The sequence below is a fragment of the Fundulus heteroclitus genome, chromosome 4, assembly GCF_011125445.2.
Source record: "Fundulus heteroclitus isolate FHET01 chromosome 4, MU-UCD_Fhet_4.1, whole genome shotgun sequence".
Taxonomy (NCBI): Eukaryota; Metazoa; Chordata; class Actinopteri; order Cyprinodontiformes; family Fundulidae; genus Fundulus; species Fundulus heteroclitus.
In genome coordinates, this window is record NC_046364.1 from 9,552,650 (window position 1) to 9,567,228 (window position 14,579).

A 14,579-nucleotide genomic window follows, 5' to 3' on the forward strand; every position below is an offset into this window, starting at 1 on the left:
CAACATTGTGATATTGTTTTATGACCTTAACCCTTCTTTAAACCTGTCTGCATCTCTAACCCTGACCTACGAGGTGTTTTTAGTGTTGATGATGCTGTTTATTTGTCAATGTTCCATAGCAATTCTATATGGCCTGTGGAGAATGTCTGTATTTGATAAAAAAAAAAAAAAATCTAACGCGCTTTATCTACCAATTATCCAACTTCTGAAGGGAATGCATATTTATTTATTTATTTAGGATTTCCTTCCTTCCTTCCTTCCTTCCTTCCTTCCATTGAGCTACTGTACTTTGTGTTGGTCTCCCACAAAACTAATTCAATAAAATTCACTGGTAGTTGTGGTTGTTACATCACACATGTGAAGACATTCACAAGCAGCGTGTTGCTTTTTGCAACACTCTCCAAATATCCCAAGGATTTTACTTTGCGTAAATGTTTGGATTCTAACACTGCCTTTTGGGGGGCATAGACAGGCATCCTCCTCTTCCATTCGCCCGGATCAAACTCATGATGTAAATCAAGCAGGGGGCGTGGTCTGTTCATAAAACTATGAACTGATGTTACGGGACACAGTAGCACTCTGTGAGCGTGTGGGTGGTTTGGGAGAGGAAGGGGGTTGGGACGACCTGAAAATGGAAATAGGTTAAAAGCACAAGACAAAATAAATGCCACTGACTCCAGACGAGGCAGTTTATATGCTGTAAAGAAGGAGGAGAAGCGAGACAAACGGGAGAAGGAGTGGGAAGAGAGGAAGATATAAAGAAAGGAGGGGGTGTGCACTGTGACACTGTGCAGTTGACGAGAGAGAGAGAGAGAGAGAGAGAGAGAGAGAGAGAGAGAGAGAGAGAGAGAGAGAGAGAGAGAGAGAGAGAGAGAAGCCCGCCGGCCCATTGAGGAAAGATGGCTACAGTCACTGCAAACGGAGTGCAGCAGGAGAATGGATTCAGCACCACGAACAGCGCCGGCAGGATGAACGGGCTTACCATCGGCCAGAACACCATTCCAATGAAGGACCACGACGCCATCAAGCTTTTCATCGGGCAGATTCCCAGAAACCTGGAGGAAAAAGACCTGAAACCCCTGTTTGAGGAATTCGGAAAGATATATGAACTCACTGTACTGAAAGACAGATTTACGGGAATGCATAAAGGTTGGTCGCTTTGCTCTTCTTACTTTTACGATTCTGAGGAGAGATACAGGACACATAAGACACAGAAACAGCACGGAGAGGAAGCGATTCAATAGTAGAAGAAATTAAAATATCCCGGCTCCGTACAGGGGCAGAGGGCTGGGAAAGTGTATATTTTTATATATATTTATTTATGTGTGTCTCTGCGCGCGCGCGCGCGTGTGTGTGTACGTGTGTGAGTGAGGGACCCACAACACGTGGAAATTGAAGTGTTAATTGTTACGGCGTCCAGCGAGCAGCGGGTCCACGTGAATACTACAGCGGAAAACGCCTTTGTGTGTGTTTACGTTGACTCTCATGTGCTGAACCTCCCGGTGAGGCCAGTGAAGGGGGCGGGACGGTGGACGGCCAAGTCAACTTGGGTGCTGCTTTTTTGCAGCTGCATTTCTCTGTAATTTAAGAAAAAAATAAAACAATATATATATATAAAAATTTGGTGCTCATTGTGTGATAGACATAAATGCTATCTCGGGAGCGGAAAATGCGAACCATTATCATACAATCAGCCTCTGTGATTAAGGAGGTGCTGGCATGCAGCTCTGACCTTTTAGCGGGCTGATAGGCTGCCTTACTTTTCGGATGTCATTAACTGTGTGAAAATACTATTTACATGGCAGCTGTGTTGTAATGGTGCTGTGTGGGCGGCTCTGCAGGCAGGAAGTACAAAGCGAGATTATAGTTGAGGCTGAGATCCAGCGTGCGTCGTCTTCTGCCCCCCCACCCCCTCCATAAACACACGCACACGCACACACTCTTTAAACCGACTCCCGTTTTTGTCCAAAACGATCGGGCTGTGTGCTTGCTCAGTAATTAGTCAGACAGGACAGGGATCATCAGGGATCGATCAATGATCTAATGATATGCTAGTGATAAAAATAAATGGGAGCAAGCCGGTCGGTGTTGGGATAAAAAAAGCGTGGAAGTCATAACAAAAAACGAACCAGTATATATATAAAAAAAGAACCTGAACAAAACTGTGAAAAGTACAAAGTTTGCAAGAAAATGTGTTCATCCATAAATCTTGAATCTTTAATTTCTGTTACATTTTCATTCCGCTCCGCTAACTAAAAGCAATATATTTTGAGAATGTATTACTACAACTACTACTACTACCACTACTACTACTACTACTACTACTACTACTACTAATATCAATAATATTAATAACAATAATAACAATAATTTTAATAATAATTTTAATAATAATTTTAATAATAATAATAATAATAATAATAATAATAATAATAATAATAATAATAATAATAATAATAAAAATAATGTCACCTAATTACTTTCTTATTACTTTGGATCAGTTATATAAATACAATCATTCAAAAGAGCCCTCCACATTAATATTCAACTATGCCTGACTAGGTATAACCCTCTCTATCACACACTCATTTTACTGATCACTTCCTATATTCAAATACACATCCAAAAAGGTATAATGAAAATCAATTAGCAGCTCACTCTTGTAAATATTCCTCATGGTTGTAAACTATGTATACTGTATAAGACAGTGGACGCGGTTCATGATGTCATTGCTTAACACAATTAAAGTGCCTTTGTGGGAGGAATGAGCTGGGGGCCGAGTCTCGCTGCATGTATTTCAGAAGACATTCATGCACCACCTGTTCCTCCAGCCATCAGCCGCTGCTGCTTGACCTGCTCCTCCTCATTCTGCCGTTCCTTTTCGGCACTCTTGACGATCGATTAAAACAATCTTCCTGACGTTCATGTTGTTTGTGCCCATCCTCAACCATCCCTGAATGTCAACACTCCTGAGGATAGCCACCACAGGAAGGGTAATCCTGTTCCAAAGCCAGACTGTGTACATGTTCAAATCATCCTCCACCAAGGCCACTCTGATGCATGTGTTATGCTTGCTCTACCCTGCGTGACATTCAAAGTTACTTGGGGAACATAGGCATGTACTTTTAATGAGATGTCCCCCATGCATCATATGGATGAGTTTTCTTTAGTGGTTATTCATCCAAACCACATCCATGTCTCATGCTGTGTCAGTGTGTAATGCATCAGACCTGAAGCACGGTGGTACATGAGAAAAAGATAGGGTTACTGGCAACAATAAAAAAAGAAGTTGGTATAGTTGATTTTTAACTTTTAAGCTTGATTTTTAACCAATTGAAAGAATGAAAGAAAGAAAAACGAAGAAACTTCGGATAAAAAGCACACTATACTTACCTTGATTTATCTTCTCTCACTTGGATCATGCCTTAACCAAAGTTATGAGCTCCCCTGGGTTATATTGAGTTTATTCAGCCTGCAGAGATGTATATACAAATATATAAAAAAAAAAAAAAAAAAAAAAAAAAAAAAAAAGGTATAATGAATATATATATATATATATATATATATATATATATATATATATATATATATATATATATATATATATATATATATATATATATATATATATATATATAAACACATTTGTTGTATTTTTATTTGAGATCCAGTATTTATTTTATGTTATCTTTTATGCCTTCTGGTAAGACTTTGTATTTGTATAACAAATCTCAAAGCCTCAGTTTTGCGTTAAAGTGCAAGTTGACTTGCAAGCTGATTAGAAATTAAACTCAGCTTTTTTGGCAGGTTAGTATTAAAGCATGTCCATTTTAACCTCTATACTGCCTGTTGGGTTGCTAATAGATTAGTCATTTTGTCAGCCCTAAGTACACAGAAACCTCTCAAATACACTTTAATTTTCCAATATGATTTTGTGAGGAGTTTAATTTATATGTTGTTTCATTTGTATAATGTATTATAGTAGATAATGACATAATATGCTAAAGTCTGCATATGTTTAACCTCAGAGCAATAGAGAACTAAATTGTTTTAAATGATCATAAATTTTCTGCATTTAGACACCTACCATGAAATAATAGTTTGTGGTGAAGAAAGCTCTGACTTTATTTCCAGTGAGTGATAGCCATGGTTGCAGGTGTCAGTTAGTACACCGTACCCAATGGGTGATTTGCAGGCTCTCCTTTTATTCACAGCCCGAGTCCTGTGACACAAACCCGCACCATAATTTTGGATTTAAGACCAGATTGCAATATGCCATGTTTCCTTATAACTAATTCATGCGGCTTGTACTGCAACAATCTGAACAGATGTTTTGTGCGCTGCAAATTCTTGCTTTGGCTCTGTAGGGGATCTCCGGGGACTTGAGGGAGTATCTGGGGAATTCTACATTTTACGTCGTTCTGGACATTTCAGCGGTTAAGCCTAACAGTGCTTTTAGAGTTATTTAAAAGATAATCCTTTCCTCTCCCTCGGTTCCTACACTGTTCCCTCTAATGTTGATTTGATAGTTTGCATGCCTTTGGGGAGCCTTATGCAGTGCGTGGGATGACTTGGCACTATCGGCGCGCATGGTGCTCATCAGTGCGTGGTGCAGCCAGGTCGAGCTGTTTAACATCTATCATTTTGCTGAGCCATACATTATCATAATACTTAGTGTCACTGCCAGAGTGCATGCATTGTTCAGACATGCTGAATGTTAGTGGGGGGCAAATCTTTTGCTTGAGTAGCATTATCTATCAATCCTTCTCTGATGCTGAGAGGGGGGACTCAGAGCTGTGCCACACAGCCAGGAGTAAGAGATACAAAGAGTTCTTAAATATCCTCATCCATTCTCCTCTCCTCGGTTGGTCTATGCAGTGTAATTGACTAAAAATAGCCAGTCAAACTGCCGGAAAGCAAGCATTTTGGAGAGCACATTTTCAAAAGTAAACCACAGCAGAAAAGTGATTTGGAAACAAATATTTTAAAGTGTGTCCTCAGCTCTTGTGGTTTGCGTTGAATTTTTGGAATAAACTCTGATTCAATAAATACAGCTGAGCCGCAGCACAATGCTTGTATTGGGCTTTATCTACAGCAGGGGCGTTGTAGACGAAGTGCTGGTAAATGACTGACAGATTGTGTAAGCTGAGTGACAGGTGGAGCTTAAGTCTACAGATGACCTCTTTGATCATTAGGAAGGAGGATGTGAGAGAAGCAGACAAATAACGGCTGTGAACAGGCCGCTTCAAAAGTCGATAGCTGGAACAACGGAGCGATGGAGAGATTCCTGGCTGGTAACAGTGAGGCCAACTCAGACGCAGGTAGTGCTGGACAAAGCCTGAAATTTTAACCTGTTTGCCTGCGATATTCTACCACAGCCACTTGTCTATTTGCTATCATTTTTATGTGCCACTTCTTTCTTCTGCATTATTACTGTTCCTCTGCCACCATGTTCAACAATTTCAGATTATACATTGATAAAGTCTAAAGGAGAAATTAATTATGTATCATGCAAAAAGTCCCGGTAAATTAATTTTTTTCACCCAAATTTGTTAAGAAGTTATTTCAATTATTACCTGTAGTTTTTCCAAGAAACAAAACGAAGTCAATTTAGTGCCTAAACTCATAAAGTCGTTAACACAAGCTAATTTCCATTTCAAAACAAATAGTTGAGAAACGCATCACAGGCAAAAAAAAAAAAAAACAAAAAAAAAAGTTCTGAAAGTAATTACCCAAAATGTGTCTTGCAAGTGCAGAGACTAATTTCACCTTTCTTGCTTTTTCTTTGAACCAGTTCACAGAGTTTACTTTCCCATTTCCCTTACATACAATTGGCTGAACTTTTGTCCCTTGCTTAAATTATAGTGTGGTAAATTGTATTTGATTACCAAAGTATTATTTTCACCCCACTTAACCTGCTCATCATAGGAAGTTAGGAGCCCGTCTGCTGAACGACCACCAGAGCTTAGCCCTAATTTCAGAACCTCATCTCCGAAGTCCTCTTCTTGTATTTCTTTCCCCAATTAATTCAGCAAACCCTTTTTCTATAATCTTTGGTCAATGTTTGCGTAATTTGAGTTTTGCAAAAGGTTTTGATGGTGTCAACTGAATATTAACACATCTTGAATATTAAAAAAAGCAATGTACAACACCAGTCTTTTTCAACTTTTATTTTTTAACACTATGATATGATTTTGTTTTTAGTTTCTGCATTGTGATAATGCATAGGGACAATAGTACTAAACAATTTTAAACCACAAATATGACCCTGATCCACTTAATCGTCATTTTCTAATTTTAAAATGACAGGCTAACATGCTACAGCTGTTATCTTTACACAAAAAAATATTGTTTCAGTCATCATCTTCTTCATGCCTCTCATCTGTTCAACATCTGGCTTTCTAAGTGACTGAATCCTCTAGACTTCAGACGTGTCTTGAACCATAGCTCAGATGAATACAAACCTTTCTTAAAGTCCTTGAGAGGTTCCAGTACTGCGAGGAAGCAGAGCAGGTTGTACAGCTGGTCCCAATTTTAAAAGCTGTGCTGCACAAGATGTCCAGTTCAACAAGTCATGTAAACTGTGAAGGAAAAAAAAGCCTCGTTTTCACTGTGGTGGAATTGCATCATGTCTGATTTTACTTGGTGTATGAAAAAAAAATTGTGAAATTAGGAAATACTTATACTAATACCATTTAGTGATACCAAAAAAGAAAAAAAATATATAGATAGTGTATAGGTATATTTTAACAAATTGAAATATTGATAATGTAAATTCTTAATTCATTTCACAAAGAGAGCCAGATTTATTATAAAGGTTCAATAAACACAGAGTTATCTATAGTTATTCTGATTTTATATAATTATAATATCAGATGAGACCCATATAAATGTATTTAACACAGAAATACTGGCATATTGTGAAGTTTTCCCACATATTTATGCAGTAAGTATAAGCATGCAATACTTAGTCAGGAATCTTGCATGAATTACTGTATCGAACAATTGCAAGAAGGTGATTAATCTGTAGCACTACTGGTGTATTATGGAAGCACAAGTGTATTTGTTGGCATCCTTCTGCTCATATGTTTTGTTAAATATGGTGCCTTTCCTCATCTTCTTTATAAAACTTTCTCCATGAAGTTCAGGTCATTAAAGCTTGCTGGGCACATTCTGGCCACACCTTTTCCTTCCACTCAACTTTCCATTAGTATACTTATATACAATCCTTACTGTTGAACTTCCAAAGGAACAAATGTCTTTCACATTACATCACTTCTGAGAAACTGAATTTTGTTGTCATTAGCAGAAAGCCATCAATGTCAACAATATTAGCCAAAGCAATACATCATGCACGACCTTTCCTTCTGAAATGCCTTGAAATTTAAACTATTTAAATAAGTGGTATAAAACAGCAAAAACAACAACTTGATTTTTTTTTTTAGTTTAATAAATCCACCTGGTATTAACTGACACATCTAATCAAAATTAGTTTATACATGAACTTAATTAAATCACTTTAATAAAGCTTCTTGGATTCAACTGACTTTCAGGCTATATATTTTGTTTCATAAATGAATTATGTTGCAGGAGGTGTGACGTTAACCCGCCTCTTTAGAAAATCTACATTAGGTTTAGCTGTTCTTTATTGAGGCTGGATAAATTAGAGTTATTTACACCCAACACATATTTGTTACTTTTTGACAGACATAATGAGTCAAATTTCAAATGTAAACCCCCCCCCAAAAAAAAAACAAAACAAAATCGAACCCATTCTTGTAATAATCTAACAAAAACTCCACAGTGATGAACATTATACACAATTAAATTGTGTGATCAAGCTGCTGTTAGGGTCCTCAATCAACAAAGAAACAGTATATCATGGTAACATTTCTGAGTAATATGTCAGTAGATCAGAGGCAAACATAGCAAGTAAATTTCTTTTGCTTATGTGCAACAGGCATCAGTGTTTGTTACCAATAAAATCTCAAAATCATGTAAAAGTAAAATGAGATGAGAGCAACCTTTAGCCTACAACTCCCAGGAGTCTCTTCTGAGACTCATACCCCTGAACTCTTCGGTTCATGCTCAACAGTTTTGTAATGTCGCACAAAGGATGACGAGTGTTTCCCCAGGCTCCCAAACTTTTCTGCTCTGCTGTGTGCCGTGCTGGTTCGTCAGTGTCATTTAGGTGATTTTTCCTCTTGAGTAACCGCCTAGTTGTGGAGGTGGGTGAAGGTTGTTGTGAAACGCGGCGCTTTTGGCCAGGTGCCAGAGTGTGCTGCTGGCTTTTTGGGGATGATGCTTGCTAGGCATGCAGGGTATCATCAGAATGTGTGAGGGTGCGGGCTTGGATGTGTGCGTGTGTTTGTGCGTAGTCCCCCATGGGAATCCTTGGCAGTAGGTGTGACATATAGTAATGGGAAATTATGCTGCACAGTGCAAAACCTCTTCTGAACAGGGTCACCCATTGTCAGCTCTGCCAAGCACGTAACAGAGCAACAACTCAAGCTTTAATGAATGCTGTCACATTTTTGTCAGAGACGTATTTGCCATAAACTATGTATTTACATTCTGTCTCCTGAATTTTCCGACTTCAAAGAGCAGCCCCCGGAGATGTGTGGGGGTACAGTTTCAGCTCATCATCGTGCATACTGATTTGTGGCTCAGTAACTGTGATAGCAATCATTTATCAAAAACCAGTGGGTGTAATTCCTTTCACAAATGGGAATGAAAAAAAAAATCTTCCAGCCGGGGCTGACTAAGCATTTTCATCACCTATTTGGTTTAAATTAAACAAACCTGAAGGTTTTACTGCTGTAAGTCAGACATTACACTGAGTTTTGTGTTGTCTGTTTGGCATGAGATTGATACAAGAACTTTAACATGTTTTCAGAAGAAATGCATGCATTAACAAGATCCATCCTAAAACATGACTGTAAGGTTAAATGATCACTCCAAATTGTCCTTAGGAATGAGTGTGCGTGCATGGTTGCTTGTCCTGCGTGTCTCTGTGTTGTACTGTGATGGACCAGGGACCGGTCCAGAATATACCCCGCCTCTTGCCCAATGACCACTGGACAAAGGCACCAGGCTGTCCATCTTGTAGATGAGGGAAATATGTTGAAACCTTCCCTTATCCAGCTGGCCTGCAGTGCACAGCGACACGCCATGGAGGCATGTCATATACCTCAACAAAGCCTGTGCTGTGCTGCAATCAAAGTTTTAAGTTTTAAAGTTAAACTTTGAATGGGGTGCACTATGATCACCCAGAGACAGAGCATCTATCAAACATCTCCTGACTAAACAGAGACTAACAGGTTACCATGAAAACAGCTTCTTCTCAAGCTCTTCACCGTTCTTTGGGTCACAGAGTTTCATATAACTTTCTCTCCCTTTTGCTTCTCTTTGTATCCGTCTCACTGTAGCAGTGGCAGTTCTGCCGTTGATTTGATATAAGAAAACTGATCATTTTAAAGCTAAAAGCGCTGCAGCTTTGCAGGAAACGCAACCATAATCTGTTGATTATTTTTGAAAACTTACTCACCGCTTTGTGCAGCTGGAGAAAACTCCGGCCGCTCCAAGAGTTTTTCTGACATCCTATTAAGAGGACTTCAGTAGGGATGGTGAGAGCAGTTTTGAAACTTTAACATTTAGTATAACTGGATACAAGCACCTGGTCTATACCTTGGACTAAATGGTAACATACTATCCGTAAACATGAATGGCATTTTTTTTCCCATCTTTATTTAATTGTGTCTTAGAAGGGTGAACACACAGGTTGTCTTCTTTCTGATTTAATAAAACGCCTCCTCTCTTTTCATGGTCACACAGGATGTGCCTTTCTAACATACTGTGCCAGAGAGTCAGCGCTGAAGGCCCAGAGTGCCCTCCATGAACAGAAGACGCTGCCAGGGGTAAGTACCCCCAATCTGCCCTCCATCACGGGCTAAGATTGACAGACTACTTTTAGAGCCTACATTCACATAAAAATCATTTCACTCTCTCAGCCACATAAATGTGTCCTCACCGGGACACAGCAGATATTAAGATTCCCATTTAACCACAGGCACACAGATATAAAAACAGATGGACAGACTCAATCATTTTTGTTTTCACTGCCTCTGTTTCTTGCCCATTCAAGCACAAATGACATCTCGCACACTATTACAGACACACACCCAGAGTCAAACTAAAATACCGCGATTGGCCTATCTCACCTTGCAGTGTCTTATTACACTAATCACCCCGCCAGAGATATTTGATAAGCGCTCCTACATAAAAGCCTGCGCTGCCCTTCCCCTGTCCTCTCGCAATATGGCCGCTGCCAACACTAATTGCCTTGAGGAATCTCGTTCTTATTATCACATATAATCAAACAGTAAGTATAAACAATCATTTTTACCGTGCATATTGCCATCTGGTGTTTTTGTTTTAATACCTACCCTTGTTTTTTCTTTCCCTTTTTTTCTTTCCCTCACCGGCCTGTGGCAACAGGTAACTTTTTCAATTAAAGTAATGGCCTCTTAAAACGACACAGCTAAAACATACCCTGTAGTAGGTTCTTAAGCCCACCCAGGAGGGGTTCCTCAATCAGGGATGAACATGAGCCTCTGCTGAATATCTGTACTCAACGCGTTGGAAGGGGATTCATTTCTCACATGGGGGGAATTGTCGAGGTGTGATTGAATTACCGCCTGGAGGACCCTAAGAAGGTGAACTTTCTCTTATGCCTGGACTTCTCATCAGGCACCTCTGCTCCCTCCTTTCCCTTTTACCAGAGGAAAAACTTTCCACAACTTTAGTCACGGCTTGAGGAGATCCTTCTGGATCCACAGGGAGAGGGGGCTGCGGAGAGTTAAAGAGGAGGAAGTTAAGCATATAGATTGATATTTATTTATATTTTCTTCCTGAAATCAGTTTTTGTTCCCTTTTGCTGCACATCATAGACCCGTCACTGAATGTTGGGCACACTGGTACACTGCAGAGAAGGTATTCCCAGGAGACGAAGCTTCCTGGCTCTTTACTGCCTCCCGCAGATTCATAATGAGATGATTGCCATGATGGTCCTTGCTGTGCCTGTCTTTATTGCCCTCATGGAGGCACATTCATGTTTGTCTTCCATCTAGAAAGAGGTTAATGGCATGTTCTGTGGGTTTGAGCAAACATTTCCCCTGTAAAGCTCTCAGCGAGGGGTCAGTCCTGCCATCTCAGACTGAGCACAACCCGCATACAGACGACTAATAAAGATCTTCTGTCTTTGTGTGTGGGTGTGAGTCTGAAACATGGAGAGAATTAGACAGAGGAAGGGAAGGAGAGGGAATCAGGGGGAGCTGAAGAAAGGCAGAGACAGAGAAAGACTGGGAGAAATGACACTTCTGGACAAGCCTCATTGTCACTGTCATGGCCTAACGGCTGGAGATGCTCAGTCGCACACTACTGCCATTTCGGTGACTTCTCCACCCAGTGTTGCAGACGCGATTGTGTAGTCCACTTGTGGCTGTGTGATTGTCAGTCAACCAAATGCACATTTTGTTTCAATAGTGGCATTTAAAGAAAAGCTTGTCTTTCTCTCACAAACATTGCCAAAAATACTTCTTCTTTTCACATAGGTGGGTCTTTTTGCAGTTTGAGTGCCTAATGTGTTTCACCATTATAAAGTAAGCTATTTCAGAGAGTGATTTTTTTGGGTCTTTGAAGGAAAGATTTCAACCAGAGATAGCCTTTTAAATAAAAAATTACAATCACTGAATATGTGCCTTAAAGGCTTGAATTATAGCTCTGGCAAAACGCTATGTAGTAATCAAGATAAATAACCACTGCAGTTTGATGATTTATTTACACAAAATATGAGAGTCTCATTTCTGTTACTCAAAACCACAAAATTAAATTGTAAAGTCCAAGCTGCGACTCAAAGCTGCAAATTTAAATTGTCCAGCACAGAGGTAGTTCTTCAGGAAATTCTGCAGACCTTTTGTTCACAGACAAGGCACACAACTGTGTCTTTGATAACCTTTAAGTAAGGCAAATAAACTGGACAGTAGCTTCATCAAAAGGAACAAGTCACAGTGGTACTTTGTTGGTTTATCAATTAGAATATTTCCTAATAGAATAGTTGCTTCTATCGCTGATTTGCATAGTTGGGCAAGCCAAAACCAAGTGGTGAAGACAGGGCTCCCAAATTAGTAACTCAATACATTTTATATAGACCGAGAACGAGACAGAAATAAGGTAGTAGCTAAAAGTAACTGACTGACTGATTGTTACGATTATTGTGTTTTATATTTTACATTTTTGGCTTTTTTTTTTATCAAAGCAACACACTAAATAGACTCAACAAGCTCATAAGCTTTGTTTCAACTCAAAGATAACTTTTCAGGGGAGGTCAAGATACATAAAGTATACAGTCTTGCTAATGTAATAATATAATAATTCAATTCAATTCAATTCAATTTTATTTATATAGCGCCAAATCATGAAACATGTCATCTCAAGGCACTTTATAAAATCAAGTTCAATCATATTATACAGATTGGGTCAGATTCTGTACCATAATCCATCAACGCAACAATACGCATTGTTATTCATGTTTTCTGTTATGTCTGCCCTACCAACACAGGCAATTAAATGGAAATGTAAAGGCAAAGTTGAGATATTGAGTACTTTTCATGAATCTTGGGACCAACTATCTACAAAACCAAAGGTTATATGTGGTTATGCAAGGGGCAAGTTTGGCTGGTCATATACGAAAGTCAACCCCAAATACAATATAATATTCCAAGAAGGAAAGTATTGGTGCTAAAAACTGTGAGTCTTATTTTATGGTGAGAATTTACATCCATAGGTGGAAATCATGGGGGAAAACATGCCACACATTTTATTTACTTCCACTTTTCCATAGAATGACAACACATTACCATCTGGAATCAGACCACATTTTGTTAACCTCAATACTTTGGCTAAATCTTGTGACAGACTGCTTTGCAATGCCAGGTAAATCAGAAAAAAAAATGGCTAAATACTTTTGACAGATTTGAGCTTTTTGAGGAGAGTTTGAAACCGGAGGGAGACGCTGAGCAGTGCGAGCGGCTGAGTGCCGCTGAGACTGAGTGGAGACAAAGGAGAGAGCTGCGCTAGTGACAGCACACAGAGAACTAAAGGGAGTAAAAAAACAGCAAAAGCACACATAATATCGAAACAATATTTAACTATGGTTGAATCACTCTGCTGGATATGATTCACAGGAGGTACCCCCACCCCAAAAAAAAAAAAAAAGGTTAGTCTATTTTTTAGGAAAAACACTACATTGTTCACTGTCTTAAATGTGTAGTTAGTTTTTGCAACAGACATTTTGAATTTAGTCAAAAAAGTTAAAATCTTTCATCTTAGATTGCATTGTTAATATAATAGTCGACCTGTCAACAGATTCGCCCGGCTTTGTTTCGGATACCTACAGCTCTCCAGAGTTGAGCCTCAGTATTCAAGGTATATTTGAGTAAACCATAGACATCGATTGTTTGACCTTATTAGGGCATGAACTTCATTACTGTGCTCCACATTTATTTTATTTCCAACAATTTCCAGCCTTTTTTTTGCACTTGATTTGCTCGCGGGCAAACCTCGTCTATTGTGGTTGGGGCAAGCTTTGTTGAGTTTGTTTGATCCGTTGCCTATCAAGAGCTTGATGAGCTCTTTATATCCTGTGGGCATTAGAGCCTTCTGTTACAGTTTGTACAGTTAATATTAAGGCTCATGCGTTCAGCATATTCCCAAACTCTGCACAATATACTTACGTTAATAGGTTAGATAAGTGTGACTTTGAATCCATTTACACAGGTTCTGATTGATATGTTGGGTATTTGCACACATTTAGAGATATCTTGAACAAATCATTATCATTTCTTTATGGGCGATTGTGCACACATCTACGTGGTTAATCAAAGAAAAAAAAAAAAACATCTGATGACCAGCTGCTTTTCTTTGAAAGCCCATAAACTTTATTGCAGCTCTATTTTCTTGTTTGCATTGCCATCTGGCAATAAAGAGTGCAAGAAAGTAAAAATAATATTTGCAATTGCAGCTGCATAATGTTATTTACAACCATTTGCCAAATAGCCTCCCAACATGGCACTATTGGAGCTACAGATCTTCAAATGAATTCTCATCTCTCCTTTCAGGGCCGCGCTGCTTACTCCCTCACAGGCCAATTAGTTCTTTGTGTTTGCATGTAACAGGCATGCTAATTGGGTTCTACAGTGGCCCAAAAGCCGATTAAACATTTCTAGAAAAAAGCAAATATATTAATAAATAAAGCATTTAGCCTCTCTTTGTCTCTCATTCACTTCAATGTGTTTGTCTTTTTAACCTTCCTCCAAGCTCTTCCTCTGCCTCACCACATCCCCACGGATGGTAGGGCTTGTCTTCCATTCTTGCCATTTACATAAAGGTGTCTGCTGATGGATCCACAGTCTTGGTTTCTGAAAACGAGCTTTGGCAATGCCTCACCCCTGTATTGATGAAGAGGCACTTGAGCGCAGCTGTGCAGAACATAAGCAACAACAGCAACAACAAAAAACCTT

The 14,579-nt window shown here is 39.1% G+C and overlaps 1 protein-coding gene across 9 annotated transcripts in view; it reads left to right on the forward strand.

The window, feature by feature from the left end:
* Positions 1 to 603: 603 nt before the first annotated feature.
* si:dkey-205h23.2 (CUGBP Elav-like family member 6) overlaps positions 604 to 14,579 on the forward strand; it is a 181,533-nt gene continuing 167,557 nt past the window's right edge. For 5 of the 9 annotated variants that reach the window (XR_002428486.2, XM_021319353.2, XM_021319351.2 and 2 more), the window contains exons 1-2: positions 605 to 1,149; positions 9,835 to 9,917. Coding sequence is in view for 8 of the 9 variants with exons in the window: in XM_021319353.2 (XP_021175028.1) it covers positions 900 to 1,149; positions 9,835 to 9,917 (333 nt within the window). In the remaining variant the exon portion in view is untranslated. Of the gene's footprint in view, positions 1,150 to 9,834; positions 9,918 to 14,579 lie in introns of all 9 variants that reach the window. The other 4 variants (XM_036136035.1, XM_036136033.1, XM_012868248.3 and 1 more) reach the window with 3 other exon arrangements.